This window comes from Festucalex cinctus, chromosome 11 (assembly GCF_051991245.1).
Source record: "Festucalex cinctus isolate MCC-2025b chromosome 11, RoL_Fcin_1.0, whole genome shotgun sequence".
Classification (NCBI taxonomy): Eukaryota; Metazoa; Chordata; class Actinopteri; order Syngnathiformes; family Syngnathidae; genus Festucalex; species Festucalex cinctus.
Genome location: NC_135421.1, coordinates 29132401 through 29159784, shown reverse-complemented (window position 1 = coordinate 29159784; position 27384 = coordinate 29132401). Strand labels below are relative to the sequence as shown.

Here is a 27384-nt window from a genome sequence, read left to right as displayed (position 1 = left end):
TTTGGACAACCCAAATGTCGTAAACTTGAACGATTTCAGTTGTTTTCATTATTAGTCTTGCTTTTTGTTATTGTTAAAGATTGTTAGATCAAGTTGTCTGACCACGTCACACAACTTGCATGGTGACTTATTGGAAAACTATCGATTCTGTTACGGCTCATAATCATCCAAAATTTGTACATTTGACTGTGCATTCAAACACCGATGGCATGAAAACGACGTCACCAACAATCAATTAGTGACCAGTTAAACTTGGAAAGCAGATGGCGCTGCTCGTCTGCCAGGTACAGTAGGAAATCTGCAGCACGGATGGCTTCCGTCCGACACGCATCCCGTTCCCAAAACATCCTCTGCCAGAAGCGCGACGATCCTCCCGCCCACTCGATCCAACTCGCTCCAACACATCTTGAAATATCTTCTCAAACGCGTGTGAATCAAAGGCTCCGATTCGATGCATCCTGTTAGCATTTCATCGTCTCGAGCTTTCCTTCCTCCGACGGATGAGGGAGGTTCTAACGTGGGTCATTGGGAAGTATGTTTATGCTCTCATTAGCGCGGTGCTTCAGCTCAGCTTTCTTAAGTACGGGAGTCCCATCTTGGTCCCTGACGCCTTATAATAATGACTGTTACTATTCCACATATTGAACTTTAGCACATATGTGTCAATATTTTTCCCATGATTAAAACAATTACACAACATTACAATGTATACAAATATAGTGTACATTTTTTAAGCGGGTGTACCAGATATTTTAAATTGGGGTCTTCCACCAAATATATGCTCAAACCACGTCTGTCTGTCTGTCTGTCCATCCAAACATCCATCCATCATCCATCTCTCCACCATCCATCCATCCATCCATCCCTCAATCTATCATCCATCCAGCCATCCATCTCTCCATCATCCATCCATCCATCCAAACATCCATCTCTCCACCATCCATCCATCCATCCATCCAAACATCCATCTCTCAATCTATCATCCATCCAGCCAGCCATCCATCCATCTCTCAATCTACCATCCATCCATCCAAACATCCATCCATCCATACATCCATCCTAATGTCCATCTCTCAATCTATCATCCATCCACCCATCTATCTCTCATCATCCCATCCATCCATCCATCCCTCAATCTATCATCCATCCATCCATCCATCCATCCCTCAATCTATCATCCATCCAGCCATCCATCTCTCCATCATCCATCCATCCATCCAAACATCCATCTCTCCACCATCCATCCATCCATCCATCCAAACATCCATCTCTCAATCTACCATCCATCCACCCATCTATCTCTCATCATCCCATCCATCCATCCATCCCTCAATCTATCATCCATCCAGCCATCCATCTCTCCATCATCCATCCATCCATCCAAACATCCATCTCTCCACCATCCATCCATCCATCCATCCTAACGTCCATCTCTCAATCTATCATCCATCCACCCATCCATCTCTCCATCATCCATCCATACATCCATCTCTCCACCATCCATCCATCCATCCATCCAAACATCCATCTCTCAATCTACCATCCATCCATCCATCCATCCTAACATCCATCTCTCAATCTATCATCCATCCACCCATCCATCTCTCCATCATCCATCCATCCAAACATCCATCTCTCCACCATCCATCCATCCATCCAAACATCCATCTCTCAATCTATCATCCATCCAGCCAGCCATCCATCCATCTCTCATCATCCATCCATCCATCCTAACATCCATCTCTCAATCTATCATCCAACTATCCATCCATCCATCCATCCATCCATGATGATATATTTCTGTTGTGAATGATCTTTTCCGTTTGTTTACAATGCAGGAGGTTGGCAAACGTAGCGTGAAAAGTGCTGATCCATCTTAAACGGAAAACACCTTGAGCGAGTTATTCCCCACAGAGAAGAGGGGGATCCCCGATGTAAAACATCGCATGGAGGATGGATGGTGGGAAAAAGTTGTTCCGCAGAGGCGGGGATCTGCTTGAGTGATCCAACAACCTCCCGCGGGTGAGGTTGGGATATGAAATTGAACAGAAACATATGTTTCGATGTGTAGCCGAGATGGGAAATGCGTTATTATTAGTTGCACGTTTCCTGGTGATTGTTGTGTTTGACAACAAACGTTCTCGTTAATCTCCTTTCAGAAACTATTTCAATGTGTGCAGGAAAAAAAGGGGAAAATGACTTTTAAGTTTTGCTCATTGTAGATATTTGTTTCTTCTATTTGGCAAATCATTTGGCACAAGATTGAACGTGACCTGAATTGACACTTAGGAACAACACTGCAGTGCAATAGTGAGAAAACAATTCTGAGCATAAGTAATAGACATCTGGATAATGCCTTTTTAAAGACTGCTGGAATCATGTGGGACAACCAGATGGTTTCTTTTCAATAATTGTAGCAGCCCATTTGGTATTTCATACGAACGACTAGAACATTAACATTACAGCATTTCACTCTGATATTGCGAAGTTTGGATGAGTCACCCCAGTCTTGGGAAAAAAAAAAAAAAAAGGCTCATGAAATCTGGAAAGTAGTAGTAGTACGCTTACTTACTGACTTACCTTTATTTCATAACCCATTTAATGATAATTGACGCAGTCTAAAATGTTAGTGCAGTCAGTCAATCCATAGAGGACCTGCGCTGTGTCACGTGCTTCTAAAAACAAATCGGATCAAAACTCAAGACAACGGGCGCCTTTTTCACGTGGAAATAAGCCTTCATCCGAGAGTTTTGTTTCATATGACATTTCAAATGTTCAACAGGCTGCCAAGAAAGTAAATCGAAAACACATCTACTGCACATGCAACTGGCAAAATGATCCAGTAAAGCAGTAAATGAACACGTTTACCACCCTGTCGGTAAAATGTGAAAAATTGGGGTTAGCTCACATGCCAGCTCTGATTTAGTGCCGGAAGCACTTTGGTGGACGCCAAGCTAAATATGATAAGGCAACAATTGGAGATATTACTCATCATCACAGATTCATAATGTGAAGTTTGTGACCAATTAAGGTTTAATTCATAAAACAGTAAACCCCAACCTGAGGACGTGTATGCTCCGCTACAAAACCTAAACGTAACTATTTTTTCCTCATCATCTGAGCACAAACAACGATCTTAAACCATGGAAAAAACTGCGTGCAATCTTGAATTCCGTGGCTATTTTTTGCAAGGTGTGGCTCAAAATAGCAATTGCAATCTTCTTAGAATCCAGATCAATTTGTGCCACGAAATGTTCCCAAATCTTTGGAACAGTGTAGTTGTTGTGCTGCTGCCATGTGAACAAAGCAGAAAGCAGAGTACAACCCAGTTTTATTCACTTTGGATAAGGACTGCACAAGCAAATAACAAAAAACAAACAAAAAAAAAGCTTACAAATTCCCTATATTAATAGTTGAAAGTTCAAGTATATTTGTCAATTATATTTTTTCAACAGGATGGTTGGGTGATCCTCTGATGCTGCTTAAATAAACTTACTTACTGTTGACTATAAAACTATTTTTGTAATATCAGCATACTGAAAAATTCTGAATCCTCATAATATTAGAATTTTATTATTTCAAAATATTTATTCCTGTTTTTCCAAATAAGAAATAGTATCACCGTTCATTTCCCCCTGTATAATTTCCTTTATTTTATAAATTATTTATTTTCTGCATAGTTGTCATATTTTATTGTTCTTTTCTGTCATCTTATTACAGCTGTATTCTATAAATGATTGTTTCCCCCTTGTAAAATTGCAAAATGACCAATTTTTTTCCCAGATTATTCAACACTTTTTCTAGTAATATTCTTTTTTTGATTATTTTTTTCTGATACTATTCTGACTTTATTAAAATTACAAATACTTGTTTTTCTCTTTCATATCTTTTTTTTTTTTTTTTCTCCTCGTAACATTGCAACTGTATTCTGGTTAATTACAATTTACAGGAAAATAATTTCTCTTTAGAAATTTTTGTTTTCTTGCCAATATTACACTTTATTATTGCCAAAATAGGCTCTTTCTATGAGTTTTTTTTTTCTCCAGCCATCATTTGCACAGCAGCAAAGGTATGCCAAGGCCAAACCCCTCTTTTTTTTTATTTTTTTTTATTTTTTATGGGAGATCCTCCCCACGCGTGACACTCCCACTCGATGTGCACACTACACACACGTTGCACGTGCTGCCCCCACCACTACCCACACAAACTCACTGTAAAAAAACAACAACCCACCATCAAAATGTTAATACAGACTTTTTCACATCACGTATTGACTCGCCACTCGTGACATCCACATCAAATCAACAACACGTGATGCAAACACTTACCGCGCGCGCCCCGGAGACGAGGAAAGCCACGCAGGCGCACAGCAGCAGCAGCAACCTGTAAAATGTTTGGATCATGAGGACGAAGGATGGATTCCGATGAACGCTTGTTTAATTAAGGTGACGTTTGTGCACACGCTCACCTGAGATGCGTCACGTGTCTGTTGTGATGCTCTTGCATAGTTCCCAAAACGGCCCCACGCCACGCAGCGCTTAAAACATGACGATTTATGTTTATATATCCCAGCCTGGACACAGCAAAAGTGAATTAAAATCTGCTATATGCTCGCAGGTGTTGTTGCATCTCAACTTTTACAGCGTCACATCGGATTCATGAACAGAAAGCACTAACTCGTACTCACCCGAGTTGAGCTCGTGCGACGTTCCGCAGCAAAAACGTTCTGGAATATTCGCCCCCCTCCCCAAAACCAACCAAAGTGTCCGCTCCTTACGCCGAAACGTCCAAAGTGTTCGCACTGGTCGTGTTCGTTCGCATGATGGGCGAGGGTGGTCGTTAAAGTGGGTGGAAATTAAGGGGTTTGGTTTTTTTTTTTTTTTGGGTGGGGGGGCCTGGGAGGTGTGGCGCAACCCCCCAAACTAAACCCACTCGACTTGATCACAACTTCATATCGCTTCTGGACTCGACGTGCTCCGCCGCTGAGCGAGTGCAAAGCGAGACCGACGCGCAGGTGCTTGTTTTGTTTGCGGACACACGAAGTCGGTGCGCACCGGACGAGAGATGCCGCTCGCCGCCGCCGCTCTGCTGCTGCTGCTGCTGGCCATCTCGTCAAGCGTGGACCAAGCCACGGCGGAGGTTAGTAAGAATCGCCCCCCCAAAAAAGTGAGTCGTTAAATGTGCCATTTTATGCGATTTCTGCTTTCATGTGGCGGCAGCGCGTTGCCACTTTTACTGCTTGAATTCAATTTCATACTAGTTGACGTCAGCAGCCTGTTCACTGTACTGTACTTGTTGTATTCCTGCTGTCATTGCCCCTCCTCATCCCCCCCCACCTTGGGGGCTTGGGGGGGACAGGGAGGGTCTCTGTGTATGTATGCTTGGAGCATGTTATCAGGAGTTCTGTTTTATCAAACCAAAAGCTTCACTTGTAGTTCATCATTGAGCATTTAACATGTTGTTGATCAATTTTCATATTGGTCAAGTACCAATAAAGCCACACAGTATGAGACACTTTTCCCCATCCATTTCAAACAGTTTTTTTTTTGTTTTTTTTTACATGCATTTCAAGATTCACATTTTCTGCATTATGAATTGCACCCATAAAAGAACTCATCAAACTTTACAACTGTGAATTTTTTTTTTACTCAAACTTCTTCAGTTCTGTACTTTCCCTCATGACTCAAACTTAGAAAATATATCCTCAATTGTCATAATGATGACATTTTGTATACTGTAGATTAACTACAGTGATACCTCGGCTCACGAACTTAATTGGTTCCCAGAAAGTGTTTGTAAGCCGAAAAGTTCTTCTTCCGAACATTTATTTCCCATAAGAAACCATTCAAATGAGAATAATCCGTTCCCAGGTCCCTATAAAACATAATTTTCAACTAAATAAGCCTTAAAACTACACAAAAATATACCTTATTTTATGTATAATAAATGTGCTATTGTATTGTAATTAAAGAAATTAATTGTACTGTATAATAAAGTTGTTTTATTTTCTTAAGGATAGTAGCAATGGTAGACTTACTTCATTCGCGAGCGTTTCACCGCGTCGAGTGTTTATGGAACGGTTGTCGCTCATTCGCACTTTTGTGCTCACCGGAGCGGAGGGGGCGTGTCCCTTGGTGAACAAGGAAGTGGAGCACTTTAGCGAGTCAACAAAAAGTGAGCACCGCCAACTACTTTCACTTCTTTCCTGGGACTAAACAGCCGTGGCACGATTTTCTCCTTTTTTGAGGTACGTGATGGCACTTTCGCTTTTTTTAGTGGCGCCAACTCATTGACCACAATGCAAACGCGCCGCCGAATCGCCGTCCCTCGCTGGTAAGCATTCGGCTTAACGCTAGCCTGTGCTGGGGTCTTTTTCGCTCCCATAATAGCAAAAGTACACTCAAAATGTCTATCAAACACAAACCGCGTCCGCGCTAAAAGAAAGGGGGTGACGAACTGGGACGGCGTGAGCGTGCGTCAGCTTCTCGTGGTGCCGTTCGACCGCGTGGTTTGGTTCGTCCGCCGAAAAGTAGTTCGTCAGCAGAGACTAAATTCTCGCGAATTTAATGTTCGTGAGGCGAAAAGTTCGTGAGCTGAAGCGTTCGTCAGCCGAGGTATCACTGTAATGATGAAGGAACATAAATTGTGCAATTTTTACTACAAACTTTTAACCAACAACGTCTGTGCCTGCACCGTCCTGAACATTATGAAATGAAACAATTTTTGGGGAATCCCTGGTATACCACATAGGACATACCGTACATACATCACCAGAATAGTTTGTTCTTTTTTTTTTCCTGGCTTGCCTGGCCGAGTTCACAACTGCCCAACAGCTCAATGAAAACAAACGGCTTGTTTCAAAGAACAAGAAGTCAGAAAGAGGCACATTAAAAATGATGACACTCCGTTATGAAAACTCACCATAAGATTGTGTTAGGATTTTAAGTAAATAATTTATTCATATGTAATTGTTGAATCGTTGCTGTGTAAGGCATCAAATTTGCATTAATAAGGAAGAAGAAGTATGAGGTGGGTCGTGTCACCATTTTAGATTTAAAAGGTGTCAATAAATAGACACAAATCAGGTCGTACGGTGATCATAATACAGTTAATAAGTGATTTGCATGATTCAAGATGTCATAAATGAAATGTCAATGTAATGTAACCGTACAATCCTAAAAGTGTGGGAAATCAGTGACCACTGTGAACATACAGTCGAGTATGACTTGAATGTACAATCAACTCCATATAATCCAAATCCATATTACCACCAAGTGACCTTTGGAGGTAAATTTGCAAATGTTGTACGCTTCCCTTGACCAATTAATATCAGGCAGGGCGTGTTTATACGGCACTTTCTAATGTGTTTCATTCCATAACAGAAGGGAGACAACAAAAAGCTTCAGTATGGATATGAAGTGTACATTTATACTATTGGAAAAGTGAGGCCTATTCAAATATGTCTGCTGTAACAGTCAACGTCAACATTTCTTTATCAGTACCTTTGGTAACTGAATCTTGTCCAATCAGCAGAGATCTTTACAACCTCTTTGAATAACCTTGAGGTGCTTCAACCCCTTTCACACTGCCCATCATACTTTGTTTGAAAGACATCAACAAGGAACGAGAAGCTGGTTTTGAACTGTTGGATTTGTTTGACGCCTGGCAGGAAGCGAACTTCCTCCAGCTTTCATAGTCTGGTCCGTAATTCTTTGGTATGTTTTGGGCCCTAAACATTTTACCCTGCGTCTCCTCCATCCAACCCCGAATGATCTCGTGAAGTGATCCCGTTAGCTTGGCTCTTAATGGCGAAACAATATGAAGAGAGTCGTTTGGTGGTTTGCGTTCACGTCGGACGAAATCCAGCCAAGCGGCGATGTCTGCTGAAGATCTTTCGTACCAGCAGAGCTGGTGAAGTTTCCAGCACATTCTTCACCCACACGGATGCAGCAGAAGCGCAGGTGAGGGGGAGGAGATGTCAGGCGGCCATCCCATGTCAAGACGATGAAGAACAGACTCGACTGCAGCGCGAGAGGAAGTGACACCTCGTGAGGGAGTCTGGCGTTATCGCGCGAGGCTTCTCCCAAGTCGTGTTTCAAGTTCTTCTCGTTAATCTCACATGAGCTAATTTGCGGTCTTCAATAAAGTAGCAGAGGCGGCTTATCCACTTTCTAAGAGTGATACACAACATCTGGAGCGATTAAACTGTGGAGAACACTCGGGACGGACGAGGGGGTTTACATTTGGCGGAACATCTTGTGGCTGATCCGATGACACCAATGAAACAAACAGGACTCTTCGGAATATTGCCTTGATTGTTGAAGCGTAACTGAGGGAGGGGTGAAACGCAAACATGGCCGTAGTGAGGCATATTCAAAATCAAACATTTACACAAGCTTGCATACATCTAACTTTTCACTGATTATTGGTGCTTTGTGTGGCCTTCCACAGAACACAACCTCTTGTTTGGTCTATATCACAATCGCTGGTATTGAACTAAGCCAGGAGTAGTATATAAGCACCGTGTCGTGCCGCAACCCTGAACCGAACGAGCAGAGATTGAGCTGACTGACTTTTTCGGAAGACAATAACGCGAGATAATGGAAGTTGTCCTTCCTTTAACCTTCTACCCGCTTCCAACTGGTTGCTAGCAGGATCTTGGCTCTGATTTTTTTTTGTTTGTGAAACTTGTTCCTGAATGAATTTCACCACCAGAATAGTTCCTCTCCCTTGGTGGTCACTTAACGTGGCCGCAATGTCTCAAGTCCTTGAGGAGAAAGAGGAGGAGGATTCCAGCTTAGGCGATTAGCAGATTCCTGCAGCGAGTTTGTGTGTGGGATGAGTTGGAAGTTTATCCAGTAGCTTTGCTGGTGGGAAATGTAAGCCTCAAATTCTGGTTTGGGCCGGGAAGTTCTGACATTTGCTAATCCTGCCGCAACCTGCGGAATGCGTGGTCGGGATGGTCAAATCGGTGGGACCTCCAGTTTGATGGGCAAACGTTGGCAGAGGCTTGTAGTTTGGGTTAGCAGCTCAACCTCAGGATGAACGACCCCCCCCCACTCCCACCGAGACAACAGCTGGCCTTCTCACTGTGACAGGCCACCAGCCAAGCACTGCAACCTGGGAAGGCGCAACCTTCCTGACCCTCTGTTGTAAAAATGCCTACATTTGGAAGAGTTGCGATTGTGGCGGTCGGCTTCGTATTTTGACAGGCGCTCGTTGGCGGCAAAGTTAAGTCCCCTCTGACCCTTATGCTCAAGCAGTGTGGCAGGCATGGCCCCTTTTTTTTTGTTTTTTTGCCTACTGTCAGGATGTAGTGAGGATTAAATAGCATGATAAGGTCCCGTTTCGAATTGCCTCTGTCTTAAAAGAAACACCCCCCCCCCCCCCCCCGTAGAAACACATTACAAAAAACTTAAGAACCTGAAACGAGCTGTGATCACTGTATATTATACGTTAAATTCTTTAAAAATGTTTAAGCAAAAAGCTAATTAATCTCGATGCATCTTAAGGAGGTGTTTCTTTAGTTGCTAGCTAGCTAGTTGTGCTGGACAATTCAACTGTCCTTTTAATCCTATTTTCGTAGCTTTTAAAAAAAAACTAAATTCTCTCAAATGTAAAGCTCTGCTCTTCCACTTTTAGATTTTTTCGCGAGCGCAAATGCTTCTGGAGTTACGGAGACTTGGAAAAACAGGCATCATTTCCTGTGTCACTCTCTTCTACGACTCACCGCTTGCCCCTACTCGACACATGAAAATCTGCCGTAACGTATAGAAATACCAAATCGAAACGCTCCATTCTCAGAATCCGTTGGAATTCCGTTTCTATCACAAATGGTTCCGGATTTATGCTCATTTGAAGTCAATCCCGTCTGACGCACAACTTCCTCGTCCTCCACACGTGACATTCGGCCAACGTAAAGTTTTGCTTCTCTGCTTTCAGAAGCCGTTGGAATTACGTTGCTAGTGCCAATGGGTCAGGAGTTACGATAATTTGAAAAACGTGCATACGACATGGACGACAGGTTCGTATTTTGATGGTTAATTAAAGAGCACTTTAAAACAACCACCATTGTTTACTTGAGATGGAACCCAAAGGCAGCAAATACAACGAAAGCAGCAGAGTTCCTAGAATCGAACCCTGTGGAACGTCATGTTCCATGATACAGTATAGAGTACGTGTGTATTGCACGTGTTTGTCCGACCGCTTTCTTTATTCGCTCGACATAATGTGAAGGAATTACAAAAGAAATCACACAACGTACCATCGCAACAGCCACAAGTTGACGACTGTTGACAATCAATGTAGCAAACCCCTGAGACTGACTCACCAACACCCTCGGGTTCAATCGAAAACCAGGTTTCGAAACGCTGGTCTATGGTTCTGAATAATGATCATTCTTCTTTCGGATCATTGATACAATTGTGAAAGAAAATGTCAAAACATTGAAAATGTTCATGTTTCTGTCCATTTTTTTTGGAGTTTAAAATTTTTGTTTTGACACAGAATCCCATTCACAATCCACAAATTGACTCTCAGGAACTTGTCCGGCAGATCGATAAATAAGAGCAGGTGTCGCAACCAGCTTCTCTGGCCTCGATTGAACTATTAGGATGATTTTGAGTCTATGGTCCATTGCAGTCCTTCAACCTGTGACCCTCTGGCTGGTCTTTCGCAACTCCACAGCCAAATTTTTATGGATCGGGCTACTGCCGCCAAAGGCTTCCCTGTGGTCCAAGCGCTTCCCTGAGACTTGTCACAGCTGTGTTCTACTTTTCACACACAAAACTCCTCTCTGGCCCAAGGCTAATAATTCTTGCACATTGTCTCTGAATTGTTACGATCTGGATTGGTGGCAACTTTTCCTCAAGTTGTCCTGTTTTTATGGTCGCCGGGTAAACTGAGACATCAGCGCTGACAGCAATTCAGAAAATGTTGATGATTTCTCACACATCGATGGGAGCTGATGGAGAGGGAAGAGACGGAGGCGACAACGTTTTGAGACACAAAATTGACGGAACCCTGTAACAAATCACGCACTTCTCACCTTACACAGTTCTTGATCTGCGCGTCCATTTGTTGTAACAAACAGATGACAACAAAGATGACGGATTTACGACGTGCTGCATTTTTGCACAAAGAAGGAAGGTTTTGGCCGCAGCGCATTTCAGCTGTTCCCGGCAAACTTCCATCACTATGACAGGTGCAAGAAAGAAAAACAAAGTTCTACGCGAGTTTTCCACAGCAAATGTTTTGTTATGCTCGTCAATTTGCAGTTACAGTACATTCGATGACTAGCCACATTATTTATCTACCAGGTATAATATTAGCATTAGTAGAATCCAGTGCTCAGTATTCAGTTGCGTCAAAATAAAATATATTTCATTAGGCTAAATAGTGTCAACAAATAGGACAGCATACCACAACCACTTGATCAAGCTATTTTTAAACTAATAACTCTTTGACTATGGGTGCCTCCCATATTTGGCGCATGTCTTACCTAGCCAGAAAGACACTCCAGACAAAGACAGTAAAAAAAAAAAAGTCTATCTGGTTGCTTATAACTATAAGATTGACATGAAGCATAAAATTGATTTTCTACGCTCATGCAATGAAAGCTAATTTGTTTATTTCGCTGTGGAGTTTGCTCATTGTTTGACAGGGGACAAATCAGATGTGTAATATACTGTATATAGCTCTTTGTGTGATTGTAATGTATAGAACAGAACAGTTTGGTTCACTGAAATATTTTATGCATTTTTTTTTTTTACCCTCATTGGTTTGCGACTTTGCTCATTAGTTAGCAGGATTTAGCAAAAACCGCCATTAAACAAGCAACATATGTTTTTCACTTCTGTCCGTACGATGGCTACACAACTTGAATGGTAAAATGGAAACGGTAAAATGGAAACGGTCAAATGGAAACGGTAAAATGGAAACGTTAAATCCTGCCTGGGTCCACGGAGGAGTTGAGTTCTCTTGTATGAAAACGACTTGAGGCCAAAACAATCAAAGAGAGGAGAGTAGAAATGAATTTCTAATGACCGTTATTATTATTATTATGGAAAATACATGGCAGTGATATTACCGAGAAGTCTATGGCCATCTAAAATTGATGAGAAAATGGGAAGGAAACGGGTTAGGGAGTCTGCTTAAGTGGCTTGCAACAACATTGAAGGAGTTTTAGGAAAACACACTTGAAATCTCCAATGTTGGCCAATGCAAGTTAACACCCTTTTTTACAATGTTTTGCACGCCACCCTAAACTGTATCTGTCCTTCTAAATACTGTTTTATACGACGTCAGGGATGTGTGCCAGCAATGGTTGCGCTTGGCAGGATGTATCTTTGTAAGTGGGATGTGCACATCGTCAAAAACGTACGACCAAACTGGACAACGACACTTGCATCACGTTCCCATCTTTGCCCCTCCTCATCTGTTACGACTATTATTCCTCGACTCTTAAATTGATGGCAAAGCCAGAGTCAAGTCTGGCTTCCCAGAATCCAAGAATCACTTTGAACCTTTCAGGAAGAGCAGATGCGTTTTGTCATTGCTCCCAACAACCCCAACCCACTACGGCGCTGTTTTAACTTCGAAAGCGTCATCAGATCACTTCCGCGCAGGAAATGAGTTCGAAAGGTCACATGACATGGCTCACGTAAGGAGGAGCCGCCTTACGTAAAAAAATAAAAATAAAAGTTCCACTGCACAGGCGTCAAATACAGGAATGTCTCCAAGTCCATTATTTTCTGTAATGCAATTAAATAAGCAAAAATGCCATATTTCTGGATTCATTACAAATCAACTGAAATATTGCAAGCCTTTTAATTGTTGTAATATTGCTGACTATGGCTTTTTTTTAACTTGGTCTGAGGAAATATTCTAATATTTTTGAGATGGGATATTTGAGTTTTCTTAAGCTGTAAGCCATAATCAGCAAAATTAAAATAATAAAAGGCTTGCAATATTTCAGTTGATTTATAATGAATCCAGAACGTGTGGCATTTTTGCTGATTTAATTGCATGACAGAAAATAATGGACTTTATCACATTCTTCAAATTTTCTGAGACAGTCCTGTCCAGTGAGAATATTCTGGAAGTGGCTCAGAGCGGTTCGCCGTTTCTTGCGCGTTCCAGATAGCGGAGGAGGCCACCCAACCCCTTCTTGTCTTTGTGAGCATAAAAGGCAAAGGAAGAGGCCTTCCTTCCTTCCTTCCTTCTTGGAGAAAGAACGACTTCCTCCAGCCGACATCCTGCGTCACACTGCTGCACATTCACGAGTGCTCTTCAAGCGAACGAGCGCTTTGACAGAAAGTTCGACGCTCGCTCTCACGCCCACCGCGTTCGTGACTATTCGATGACATCACAACACATGATTGTACGACCGACGGCACGTGACGTGACGCATCGCATGCATCGGCCTGCGGTCACGTCTTCGGCGAAGAATCGAATCAGGAGCCCAGATTTGATGAAACTCAACTCAGCTCAAGTTTATTTATATAGTTTGACCCGTGCCCAAAATTTTTACCAAGAGAACCAAAACTCCACCAATGAACAGTTAGACTGTGATTTGCAATAAAGTTGCGCAAATAAAGCCCATAATTTTACAAGAAAATTGTTAGTAGCTAACATGACAAAACCGTCATGTAAAAATTTTATATGAGTACATGTGTAATTTTATGAAGATAAAGTCGACATATTACCAGAAAGCGAACAATGTGATAATAATGTTTAAAAAAATATAAATAATTTTAAGACAAATTTAACAAATTTTGAGAAAATAGTAATAAATAAAATATTATGAGAAAAAAATAATATTAGCAGAAAAAAGTCCTTTTTCCATGAGAATTAATAGTATGAGAACGATTTATACTATTATAATAAATCATATCTTACAAAAATCAGATGTGACTATTATGAATAAATGCATTATTATTTATTTATTTACTTACTTTTGGTGAATAAATATGTAATATTAGGAGGAAAATGTATTTTTATGAGAAGTGGAAATCTGAGGAAAAAAACTAATTATAATTTTACATGATATTTAAATATACAGCACTAACAAGAAAAACTCCAAATATGAGAAAAAGTTATTTTACAAAAACATCTTGCCATGTATGTATTATTAGTTCTAAGAAAGAAGTACAAATACTTTCAATTTTCTCAGAAAAATATAACTTTATTTCCAGTGATTGTAATATTGGAACGTTTTCTTGCCACCTTACAATATTTTTTTCCTAGAATTCTCCAAGTGTCCAACTGTGGTCAGATGCTTTTGGGTGGAGCACCAGTGTGCATGTGTGTTTGTAGGAGGGCAGGAAAGCCCCCCGTCCCCCCCTCCACTTCAAGGTGCAATGATTAGAGTCTTTCTTAATTAGTTAACAAAGTGGCTTTTGATGCAGACGTGGCAGCACACAAAACGGAATTGTGCGCTTATCAACGTGAGCCTCATATTAAAAGGCTGTTCCATGAACCCTTAAATCCCATCTAATGGCCTCATCGAAGGTGAAAGGTCAACAGGATGAGCCCGGGAGGGTCATGTGACTGGTCAAGATGTGATGCAGATGGGAGGAACTGATTAGGAGGGGTCAAAGACCCCAGTCCAATTTTTCTTCTTTGATGGGGCCTCAGTTTGGAATTGGGCCAAAGTGTCACGAATTGTCGTTTGTCGTCAATTGAAACGTTGTAATGAAGAATTGTACGAAACGAGATCGTTTTTCTCGCTCATCCTCCGCCCACGTCGCCACTTGAGTGGATTGCAGCCAAAGAATTTTCCCATTTGCAGGGTTCGTTTTGCATTGGATCATTCGGGTGTTGACTCGTGAGGTTCCGCTGACATGTTGTGCACTTTTCTGAGGTCCCATTTTGCAGTGATTGTTTTGTAACATAGTCTGTGAGGGCAACATAACAGTATGGACACATTGTTCTTTTCTTGTCCCTGCCTTCACCCGACAGTGTTGACGTGTTCAATTCCATCCAACATCGAGTAATTAATGGAGATGGAAACGATCACGTTCATGGAGACACACGATGGCCACCATCAAACCTTTATTTGAGTAACATTCGAACGCTCGTAACAAACACCATCAGATCATTTTAGCATCAGAATTAGCGCCAACACAACATTAAAAGCCACTGCAATGAATAAACATAACACATTGCATAAACAAACAATCAAAGAAAAAGTATTTGTTCACTTTGTCCACAGCTTTGTGTGCATTTGACACTCGCATGGTATCACGAGGGGAATCCAGCGCATTTGATCTGAGAGCATTTGACAATGTCGGCCATTCATTTGCCTTTCTCTCATCTTCACATCCCACGAACGCGTGTTTCGACTCATGCGCGCTTGCTTTCCTTTGTATTTGTTTCTGCTTTACGAGGGCCTCAGCATATGAGAACATCTCGTTGCATCTGCTTTTAGTTACAGACGGTCCTGATTGCTTGTAGCGGACGCAGCCCGAAGCAGAACATGTTTTGCATCAAGTGCTTCCTCGGTAAATCGGATCTGTTTTAGTTTAGAGGCTCTGGAATTGCGTCAAATATGATTCGGCTTGGCGTCTTCTGGCATGTTGATGTGTTACTACTGTTGTACGCTGTCATTTGTCATCAGGCAGAAAGCCGTCGATCCAACTTATGGAGATTCCTTCAAGAAACATATGGAATGTGAATATGGACTGAAGTTTTTGAACAGCAAGAAGTTTTCAAGATTTTGTTTATCCTCTTCAATGTATTTGAACTAAAACGTGGCAATTTTCTATTGTTGTAATTTGTATGGAATTAGAAAATGAGCTATATAAATAGTTAGCTCGTTAGCTAAGTAACATTATGCAGTTGTGCTTGTGGATGATCTGGTGGTATTGGTTGTCTTACTCTTCACGTAGAATCCATTCACATATCCTCTCTTTTTAGAAACTACAATTTTCCACGTGTTGACATAACGGAATGGTATCATTTCAAAAATGGCCACTTTTAGACTCAAAGATGCATTCACAATGCAATGGAAATGTCAGTTCAAAGCAATGTTGCCTAAAAGGCCCCCAAGTTTTTTTGGTTTTGGTTTTGTTTGTTTTTTGCTCGGTTCCCGACTATTTGCTGTTTCATTAGGTCAAAAAGTTAACTCACAAAGAAGCCCATTAAAACAAGAAGCTATAGTGACGACCGAGTACTTGTACACTTGAAAGGAATATAGCTAAGAAGAGACTTTCAGGTTATGACATCATCAGTCTTGCACGTCACAGCGTTCCAACTCACACACGTGCGTTCCTGATGTTTGCAGAGCGATTCGTAGCGGGTCTTCCAAGTATGGCAGTCGGGCAGAAAATTCCCCTCGTCGTCTCCTCTCGTCCGAGAAGCTCAAGAATGTCCCATCAGCCAACTTAAAAAAAACAAAACATACTACCTGACTCCTCACACTTGTATGTTTCCTTTGAAACAACAAACCTGATTACGGCTGCGGTGACGCCTGCGGTGACACGATGATGTGTGATTGACCGCAGCTCGCTCATCTTTATTGGGTCGTTTCCAAGGTTAAGCGGCGCCGACCATTTCGATGCTGCTGTGGTAAATGAACACTAGCAAGCGCGCGTGCCTGCTTGATGGCCCATAAATGAGTGCGCGAAATACACGACGTTGAAATGTGATCTGCAGCGGATTTGGGACCGACTTCAAAGGAAAACCGGGAGCCTGAACGACTCCCATTAATTCTTTCAGTGGACCTCACAAGAGCAAACACATGTGAACATTCAAGGACACGTTTAATTTAATAGCAACGTGTAATATTTACGACAGGCTAACATTTTGCCAGATTCTATTATGACCAATTAGTTGGGGAAGTCAACTGAAATAGCCCAACAAAAGAAATACAAAAGCAAAACTTTCATTCTTAACTTTCTGTTTCTGTTTACACACCAAAACTTATAAGAATGACAACACAGAGATGAGAGCAGATTTGCCAGGTACAAGTTGTCAAAGATCCGCTGGCAATTCTCTCTTTTTATTGGGATTGTTCCCCATCCGGTTGCAAAAAACAGCGTTGCACTACGAAGGGCTGCATCATCTTCAAATAACATATCTTGTCTGCTTGGATGTTAAGCGTGTTGCAAATAAGCATGCGATTATCCATTAGCAAGGAAAGTTCTCGTTTTGGCTTGACTGGTTTTAAACACAGCCACACTGTCTGGTACAGTTGATCGGAAGAAATAGGAGGAAAATAGTTCACTTAAAGATCATATGGCCGTGAAGCATTTTAGCAAATATATAACAACTTCGTCCAATATGTGGCCCGTAAGCCAGATCCGGTCCATTCTGGCCCGTGATGACTACACAAACTGGCATTTTTCATGAAAATGAACCTTTGTCGCTATTTTTTTTCCACTGCGCTGTGCACTGACGATCACTTCATTGACATTCGGAAATTTGACTGTTACTCAGGATCGCGTGCAAAAGTTTTGTCAAGAAATTGGGGGTTAGGAAATATTTTTGACCTGTCATTATTTTTACAACATTCTGGTCCGACTCACTTCAGGTCAAATTTGGGTTGAAGTTAAGTTTGACAAACCTGCTGTTGACTTTCTTGTTCCACAATTGCACAAAGAGAAAAATGAAGCCTCCACTCAAATTGACGCCTCTTTAAAACTACAGCTATTTATTTATATTCAGAAGCTCAATTTTTCCTTTTTTTGTGTGTGTGTTTTTGTGCAGCAGACATTTTTTTTCAGGCTCTTGGTGTACAGTCCCCTGGTGGACACATTTTGTAACTTGCAGGATGTTCAGAATGCTGGCGTGTTTTTTGCAGGAGATACGATGAGTGAAAATTCTGTGGATGATGTTGGCCAGATGTTTTTTTTTCTTCTCTTTCTACATTCGACAAAAAGGCACACGCACCAACATGATTGTAGGCTGTAAAGAATTCATTCATAAAGTCTTTTCTTCTGCAAATGACTTTTTCTTTTCTTTTTTTTTTTCCCCACTTTAGCATTATTATGCTATAGACCGCTTCGCTTGTATTATCTTTAAGGCACATGTGCTAATACAATTGGCCACTGGGGAGCCCGTTTCCTAAATTCTTGCCGGGGGCCCACTTATCCAAGTCTTCCAAACACTCAGACCTGCTTTCCACATGTCACCGGTGTGTTAATATGGCTGCCCTTTTTTCCCCCCCAAACCTCTCAAAGCATTAGACAAGCTGACGTCACTGGCAGACACGAACATCCGATGATGTCAGCTTTATTCTGAGAGTCCCGCTGAGCCTCTTCACACACACGCGCATTCCCGCCCGCGTTACGTGCTGGCGCACACCTCCGTGTCAATTGGGCCTCATGATGCCATTTTGGGTCAAAGTGGGAATGTGCTCCATCCTCAGTCAACAAACGCAGAAACCAGAAGACGCCTTCTCGCTCCTTGACGGATGCTTTAGCCCGATTTAGTGGCGACAGACTTGATGTGGAGTCGCGTGAAGCTGCCGGCACGCACGCCGTCTGCTTCCTGTTTGTGTCTTGTGGATCGTCTGGAATATCGGGCGCGTCTTTTCCGATAAGTCTTTCAAGTTTTGGCTTTCCAAATTGTTGAAAATGTGTCAAGGACTCCATTAAGCCAGAAGAAGCAAATGAGTGTCTTGTGCACTCATCAGACTGGTTTTGTTCCGTTCATAACTATTTTGTTTATTTGAGGTGTAATTCCACAGTCGACCACTAGATAGCGTATTTCGGTATTTTTGGTTGAACCCTTTAAATTGGACTGAAGAAGAAGATGGAAAACAGGAAGTATAGTATTTTAGCTCACCATATTTTTTGTTGTTGAAGATTATTGAATGTCTAAAATATGTTTCATTAGAACCAATAATGATCAAACTGTCAAAATAAAAGACGTCCTTTCCTACTGGCTGATATTTGCAAGGAGTTTTTTTCATCCCTTTCAGACCCTGCAATGTGCGGCACAGCAGTACAACGGTACAGCTGTGATGTAACTGATGTGAGTGATGCTGATGATAGCGCCCCCCCCCAAAAAAAAAAAAAAAAAAAAGAATCATGTTAATCCAACACCGGGAGCTCTGATTGCCGTGAGCCACAATTTTATTTTCATAATGACTCACACATGTGGCTCGTTTTCGTCACACGAACCTGATGTGATGTGAAGCACATGTGAAGTTTGAGATGGAGCGAAATCGTGTTTAAGAGTTAAGGAGGAAATGACGCACCTGTTCGTGTTCAAAATGGGAGTTGAGTGAGAATCTGGTGAAATTCAGAACTTTTTGCTTCGTTTAGTGTCTTCGGCCTGTTGTGGCGCACGACGTCTGCTTAATTCCGCTGAGGGTGGAAGCAAGTGGAGCATTCTCGAGTTTCCCAGTGTGGGAAAGCTCAAAGTGACTTTCACTTTGTGGGTAAGGAGGTCAAATTACTTTTGATGGGATATAGTTTCAGGCTAATGTTTGAAACTTTGTTTCAAGTCAGGGTTAGGTCAGAAATTGGGTTTCGAACCAATGTTATAAATAAAAGAAAATATCAAGGTTTGGAGTTTGTGTTTTCAAACAAGGGTTAACGCTTAGAATTAGGATGTTTAATTTTGCTTACGGTTTAAGCAACTATTAGGATATCAAATCAGTGTTTCGAGCCTGATTTAGGGTTTTAACAAGTTTTAAATGAGAGTTTCCTAACCATATAAGGCTTTCAACCCGAGGTTAAGGTTACAAATGAGGTGTCCGACTAATGTGTCAAACAAGTGTTATGGTTTCAAATGATGGTTTCACGCAAGGGTTAGGGATTCAAATATGGGTTTCAAGCCCGAGTTCAGGTTTTAAGTTAGGAATTCCTGTTTGAGTTTGAAGCCTGTGTCAAGGTTTCAAGTTGGGGTATCAAATCAAGGTGTCAAACTAGGGTTAGGCTTTTAAACAAGTCGGAAGGTTTAAAATGAATAATTCAAGCAAGGTTTAGTGTTTCAAGCCTGGCCAAGGGTTAAAAATCAAGTTTTTCCAAACAAGGTTAAATGAGAGTTTCAAGCCTTGGTTAGGGTTTCAAATAAAGATCTCAACAAGTCTTATGGTTTCAACTTTGGGGTTCAAAGTTTGGTTAGGGTTTCAAGTTAAGGGTTCAAGACTGGGTTATGGTTTCAAATTAGGGTTTTAATTATTGCATTGGCATTTCGATCCTGAGATTTTTGGGTTTCAAGACTGGGTTAAAAAGTTTCAAGCAAGTGTTAGGTTTTCAAATTCGGGTCTCAAGCCCAGATAACAGTTTCAATTTAGGCAATCCAGTTCGGGTTTGAAGCCTCGGTCATCGTTTGCAATTAAGGTGTCAAACTATGGCTTAGTTTTTCAAAGACTATAAAGACTATAAATGTGAGGCTTTCAAATGAGTGTTTCATTCCTGAGTTCGGGTTTGAAGACTGTGTTAGGGTGTCAATTCGGTGTTGTTGGATGTTGGAGGAAAGCGGGCAAATGCAGCTCAGTCCGGACAGGAAGTGAATTTTCCAATTCAGCGTGTCGATTTCCCGTTTGTGGCCGAGCTGTTAATTTGTTGCCTTTCATGCGGTCTTGTTCTCAAGACTCGCCGAGCAGCACCCGCGACCCGCAAAAGACAGAAATGTGGCCGGACGCCCGCCTGGCACGTGAGTCCAGCAACAGCTGCACAACGGAGGGAAGAAAGATGCTCGGGGGACGGATGAGGCGCTGCAAGCTGCTTCTCGGGACTCTCCACACCCCCGACGAGACCAGCTGGGGTCACGGCCCGCATGATGTCGTCATGCACAATGAGAGAGATTGATCATACTGCTCATCATCTTTACATCAGTCGGTTGAAACCAAACTACGGCCCGGGGGCCATTTGCGGCCCACCGTCCATTTTTTAGTGGCCCGCCAGATATGGTCAAAGTAAGAAGGGAGGGTTTCCAAAAACAAGTGCTATTAAAGGTTATTTTAGTAAACTAAAACTAACGAAAAAAACTAAAATTCAAAAAACAATTTCATTAACAAAATAAAATGAAAATGCTTTAAAAAAAAAAAAAGAAAACTAACTGAAACTACATTTTATGTTTACAAAACTAACTCAAATAAAACTAATGATAGCAAAAATGTCCTTCGTTTTAGTCTTTGATAATTAAATACATGAGCCTTTGGGGATGATTTTAATTGTGATTTATTTTGATATAAACCGGAATAATGACGTCGCGCCCATGTTGTTTTTTAAATGTTGCGCACAAGTTATACACATTTAAAAAACAAAAAACAAAACTAAAACTCAAACTAATACTGAAACTAACTAAACTAAAACCAAGAATAAAAAAACTAACAGAACCACCCTGAAAACTAAATAAAACTAACTTAAAAAAAAAAAAAACTCAAAACAAAACAAAATAAAAACTAAAATGAAAAATTCCCAAACTATAATAACCATATTATTTGCCATATTACAAATAAATTGGTTTATATACAGTAGCATTTTTCTAAATATGCAAAAGCACAAACAAATTATTTGTACAATTTTTCGGACTAAACACAATTTGTCTTCATAACATGATGTGGCCCTTGCGTCCGTCGGATTTTCTGTATGTGGCCCTCAAATGAATAAATGTCAACTTTTTATCACTAACTGTGCCTGTCTTGTTCACGCGCATGCCGAAAATGTCGCCTTTCCCCCTCTTATTTTTATTTTATTTTTTTAAATAAACACAAAGCTAAATATGACTCTCATGACTGTCCGTATGTGGTCTAAGCAAGCGAACACCAAACAAGACACAAAATGAAGCTTTCTCTTCTTCTTCTTCTTTCCCAGGGCTGTGGAACATCATGTGGAAAATGTGACTGCAGTGGTGTGAAGGGAGCCAAGGTAAGAACTCGTATCACGTTGGCTCACTTCGCTGCAATTTCATGCATTTTTTTTCTGCTCCATTTGGCCTCTTGGTCTTGTACTCTATGTAGATATGAAAGTGTTGTACAGTACAGTTAGGAAGTCGTGTAGAGTTTACTCAGTGGGAATGACAGCGGATGAGTGTCAGTTGCATCAAACACGGACTCAAATGAAAAGTGGCACATTAGCACTTCTGGAAAACATGTTGACGTTGTTCAGTGTCGCAAAAAGGTCCCCAATTAGTCAAACGTGACCACGGCGTACGTGCAATATATGCATTATTTGTGGGGTTTTGATCAAATATTGGCCTCACCAGAACAGCAACTTATGCTTGAATCAATTTCCAATGCAGCTGCCTGTTTCCTGTGTGCTATTGGCTAACATTAGCGTCTTAAAAACTTTACAGAAAAAAATAAATAACAGGTGACTGTTGTGGTCCTAAAGATCTTCAAAAAAAAATAACAGGTGACTGATGTGGTCCTAAAGATCTTCAAAAAAAAAAACAACAGGTGACTGATGTGGTCCTAAAGATCTTCAAAAAAAATAACAGGTGACTGATGTGGTCCTAAAGATCTTGAAATCTCCCAGCCTGGCCTGAGCGTGACTTTGGTGTCCAATATTGCGCAACAAACTGTTGTTGTGGCAACTGCACGATGATTCTCGAGACTGAACAATACTTAACACAACATTTAACACAACAGATGCAAGTCAGGTGCTACGCGTGTTGGGAGAGATTTTGTTTCAATGTGAGTAACATGTCACAGCATAAAGTAAAGCCAAGTTTTTCAATGTATAAACATGATTGGACAGGCGAGAGCAAGAGTTGAATCGTTGTGCAATGCCTCCCCCTTGTGGCAGTTAGTAGCAACACAACAATGCCCAATGTCAGACAACAAAAAAATAAAAAGGGTTCTTGTAGCTTATAAATAAAACATTGTTCAAAACATTAATGATATATATAAACAGTCATTCTTTATTTTATCGGGCATAATTTCACATCTTTTAACCAAAATTCGATCTAGTCATTATTTTATATTTGTAATATGAATTAATATTTTTACATAATGTAAAATTGTATTTGTATTATTTATTATTTATTATTATCATTATTATTATTATTATTATTATTATTTTGCTTTAACTTCTTGTTGGGAGTAAATAAAGACTTCTATTCTATTCTGTTCTATTCTATCTCCATGATGGCAACTTATTAATTGAATATGCTTGGGTCATTTCCTTTTTTTTTTCTTCCATTTTAATTGGTAAATTTTGTAATAACTGAATGATGAAACGTGGTCTATTCTGTGCATATGGATTGCTTGATTTGTGTACAATTGTAACTTTTTTTTTTTTTTTTTTTTTTTTTTTTTTTTAAGGGTGATCGTGGCCTACCTGGTCTTCAAGGTAACATGGGTTTCCCAGGAGTGCAGGGACACGAGGGGCCGCCCGGGCCAATTGGGCCCAAGGTCAGCATATGCGCTCACACATTGAAAAACAAATTGTCAAGTTGGCTTCCTCGTTACAATGACGGTGATGATGTCAGTTTTGTGAATGATTTGTTTGTGTGTATTTGTTTGTTATTCAGGGAGAACCAGGACAGTTTGGCGCCCCTGGAATCAAAGGAGTCCGGGTAAGTATCGTGGGAAAAATGTTCCATATTGTTCCGCAGCGGACGATGTCAATGAGAAGTAATGTTGGTGTGCTCTACTTGTAGGGCCCTCCTGGTCTTCCAGGTTTCCCGGGAAATCCAGGATTACCTGTACGTGACACCTTGTTTTTCACCATTATTTTATTTTATTTTACTTTATTTTACTTTATTTTATTTTATTTTAGTGGGAAAGCGTGATTCATTTTGCTGTTTTTTTTTGTTTTTTTTTTACAGGGAATCAATGGAAATGACGGTCCAGCTGGTGCTGCAGGTGTCCCAGGATGCAACGGGACTAAAGTAAGATACTCGTATGATTGGTAAACTACTCCACAGTGATTTCGCTAAAATTTGAACAAATTATTTATGAATTGCCCACTTTTCAATGATGACTGTGTTTGTGTTTGAGAGCATTAGTGACTACCATGTGTGAGAGCATTTGGCCAGTGATTGTGAGAACAATTGACTAATGTGTGTGAGAACGTATTACTAGTATATGTGAGAGCGTTTGACTAGTCAGTGTGAGAGCATTTGAATAGGTTGTGAGAGTGTTTGACTAGTGTGTAATAGAGAGTTTGACGAATGTGAGTGGAAACATTTGAATAATGTGTGTGAGATCATTTGACTATTGTGTGTGAGAATGTGTGACTATTATATGTGAGAGCCTTTGACCACTACGTGTGAGTGTCTGATTTTAATGAATGTGAGTGTTTGCACGTTTTTGCGTTTGACTCGTGAACATGAGAGTGTTTGACGGAGTAAGAGAGAAAATTTGACTAATGAATGTGAGAGCGTTCGTGACTACTGTGTGAGTGTTTGACTAATGTGCAAGAGAGTGTTTGACTAGTGTGCACGAATGATCGACTAAAGAGTGTGAGAGCGTTTCACTAAAGCAAAAATAATGAGTTTGACTAATTTAAGTGAGAGAGTTTGACTAGTGTGTGTGAGAGCGTTCGACTAATTTCTGTAAGAGTGTTTGACTTGGTTGTGTGAGAGTTTTTGTGAAAATGTTTGACTCTTAAGTGTGAGAGTATTTGACAAGCGTGTGAGAGTTTGACTAATGAGCGTGAGAGTGTTTGACTTGTGTGTGAGAACATTTGACTAAAGAGTGGGAGAGCGTTTGAGTAGCGTGCGTGAAAACGTTTGACTAATTCAAAATAAAGGGTTTGACTAGATTATGTGAGAGCGTTTGAGTGTTGGCCTAGCGCGTGTGGAAGTGTTTAACTTGCGTGCGAGAGTGTTTGAATAATATGTGTGAAAGTGTTTTATTGTTGTTTGTGAACACGTTTGACTCACGTGTGAGAGTATTTGACAAGTGAGTGTGAGAACGTTAGACTGTTGAGTTTGAGAGCGTTTGACTACTGTTTGTGTGAGTGAGATTTAAGAGTGTATTTCAGTTGCCATTTTTTTTTAATTTAATTGCACACCCCCTTTCATCTTTGATGGGGATTTTCGTTTAATATAAGTATCATCCAAAACCGATATTTGATTTTCTGTCATTTTAAAATGAAACATCCGCTTTCTGATGCTCACGCGTGTGATTTAAGGGAGACAGAGGAAGCGACGGTCTTCCTGGTTTTGATGGTCTTCAAGGACCTCCTGTAAGTACTCACACTGACCCGCCGATATTATTAAAAGCCAGAATGAATGAATGAATGAATGAAAAGTGACCATGACTCTTCCCTGATGTTTCAGGGCATTCCGGGGCTTTCCGGAATGAAGGTTTGCTGGAATTATACCAACGTTTTATAACAAACATGTTTCATGCCAAATGCCAAATGCAACATTTGGATGAAATGAATTCCACGGTCGCAATATTTGGACTCTCGCAGGGTGATCCTGGCGGCGTGATTGGCGTCATTCCCCTGAAAGGAGACAGAGGCTTCCCGGGCACACCTGGACATCCTGTGCGTATTTTTATTTTTTTTTCGTGCGTGTGAGTTTGTGCATGAACACCTGAACCAGGAAGTTTTTCATCACACGCTGCGTTTCTCAGGGATCTCACGGACCACCTGGGCCGATTGGTCCTCCGGGACCTCGGGGTTACATCGGACCCAAAGTGAGTTACTCCAACAAAAAAAGCATTTATAATTTTCAAAAAATCTAAGAAAGTGGACATCTAATAGCACTATTGTTGCATTTGATAGGGCGATGCTGGACCCCCAGGCCCCCCTGGAGAAAAGGTACAACCCAACATAGGAAAACAAATCAAGCAGCATCCCCTTTTTTGTTATTTGAGCTACACTATGTTTTTTTTTGCTCTCTGACAGGATGACAAGTTGTCTTTTGAGAGTGAGAAAGGAGACAAGGTGAGTTTTTGTCATTCAACTCATTGTTAATGATCGCAGAATTAACGACAAGCACCTGCATGTTTTATTGTCATGTCATTTACATTATTGTTTTCTTTTTCTTTCGTTCATCCAAGTGCTTTATTGAACCAATCACACATTGGAGGACTCAAATTTGTTTCATCTAATTACATCTGTAAAAGCAATAGAAATTATTTGAATTTATAACAATGCTATAAAAGTAATCATATTGTCACACTATGTGGAGACAGGGATGGCTATATAAGGAACTTTATTGTCAATGAATAAGTAAAAGACGGGATGGGACGTGAGCAGACTGGTTGCAATGACTGGACCAAACGTGGAGAGACTTGGCGTGGACGTGGAGAGACTTAGCTTGGACGTGGAGAGATTTGGCTTGGACGTGGAGACTACTTGGCTTGGATGTGGGGAGACTTAGGTTGGACGTGGGGAGACTTGGCTTGGATGTGGAGAGACTTGGCTTGGACGTGGAGAGATTTGGCTTGGACGTGGAGAGACTTAGCTTGGACGTGGAGAGATTTGGCTTGGACGTGGAGAGATTTGGCTTGGACGTGGAGAGACTTGGCTTGGACGCGGAAAGACTTGGCTTGCACGTGGGGAGACTTGGCTTGGGCGTAGGGAGACTTAGCTTGGATGTGGGGAGACTTGGCTTGGATGTGGAGAGATTTGGCTTGGACGTGGAGAGATTTGGCTTGGACGTGGAGAGACTTGGCTTGGACGTGTAGACTACTTGGCTTGGATGTGGGGAGACTTGGCTTGGACGCGGAAAGACTTGGCTTGGATGTGGGGAGACTTAGGTTGGACGTGGGGAGACTTGGCTTGGATGTGGAGAGACTTGGCTTGGACGTGGAGAGATTTGGCTTGGACGTGGAGAGACTTGGCTTGGACGTGGAGAGACTTGGCTTGGACGTGGAGAGACTTGGCTTGGACGTGGAGAGATTTGGCTTGGACGTGGAGAGACTTGTCTTGCACGTGGGGAGACTTGGCTTGGGCGTAGGGAGACTTAGCTTGGATGTGGGGAGACTTGGCTTGGATGTGGGGAGACTTAGGTTGGACGTGGGGAGACTTGGCTTGGATGTGGAGAGACTTGGCTTGGACGTGGAGAGATTTGGCTTGGACGTGGAGAGACTTAGCTTGGACGTGGAGAGATTTGGCTTGGACGTGGAGAGATTTGGCTTGGACGTGGAGAGACTTAGCTTGGACGTGGAGAGATTTGGCTTGGACGTGGAGAGACTTGTCTTGCACGTGGGGAGACTTGGCTTGGGCGTAGGGAGACTTAGCTTGGATGTGGGGAGACTTGGCTTGGATGTGGGGAGACTTAGGTTGGACGTGGGGAGACTTGGCTTGGATGTGGAGAGACTTGGCTTGCACGTGGGGAGACTTGGCTTGGACATGGAGATACAGCTTGGACGTGGAGAGATTTGGCTTGGACGTGGAGAGACTTAGCTTGGACGTGGAGAGACTTGGCTTGGACGCGGAAAGACTTGGCTTGGATGTGGGGAGACTTAGGTTGGACGTGGGGAGACTTGGCTTGGATGTGGAGAGACTTGGCTTGCACGTG

General features: G+C 41.5%; 2 protein-coding genes across 5 annotated transcripts in view; one reads left to right on the top strand and one right to left on the bottom strand.

Moving 5' to 3' along the window:
- col4a2 (collagen, type IV, alpha 2) overlaps positions 1-5158 on the bottom strand; it is a 43806-nt gene extending 38648 nt beyond the window's left edge. Inside the window, exons 1-3 of one of the 2 annotated variants that reach the window (XM_077535902.1) lie at positions 4688-5158; positions 4469-4573; positions 4329-4383 (exon numbers count right to left, since the gene is read on the bottom strand). In XM_077535902.1, the coding sequence (XP_077392028.1) occupies positions 4329-4383; positions 4469-4506 (93 nt within the window). In that variant the 5' untranslated portion in view covers positions 4507-4573; positions 4688-5158. The remainder of the gene's footprint in view (positions 1-4328; positions 4384-4468; positions 4574-4687) is intronic. The other variant, XM_077535901.1, reaches the window with a different exon arrangement.
- Positions 1-27384, top strand: part of col4a1 (collagen, type IV, alpha 1) — a 61746-nt gene that overhangs the window by 22259 nt on the left and 12103 nt on the right. For 2 of the 3 annotated variants that reach the window (XM_077535905.1, XM_077535904.1), the window contains exons 2-12: positions 21774-21827; positions 23225-23314; positions 23434-23478; positions 23563-23607; positions 23731-23793; positions 25041-25094; positions 25189-25215; positions 25326-25400; positions 25490-25552; positions 25641-25676; positions 25764-25802. In XM_077535905.1, coding sequence (XP_077392031.1) covers positions 23258-23314; positions 23434-23478; positions 23563-23607; positions 23731-23793; positions 25041-25094; positions 25189-25215; positions 25326-25400; positions 25490-25552; positions 25641-25676; positions 25764-25802 — 504 coding nt within the window. In that variant the 5' untranslated portion in view covers positions 21774-21827; positions 23225-23257. Of the gene's footprint in view, positions 1-4936; positions 5140-21773; positions 21828-23224; positions 23315-23433; positions 23479-23562; positions 23608-23730; positions 23794-25040; positions 25095-25188; positions 25216-25325; positions 25401-25489; positions 25553-25640; positions 25677-25763; positions 25803-27384 lie in introns of those variants that run through there. The other variant, XM_077535903.1, reaches the window with a different exon arrangement.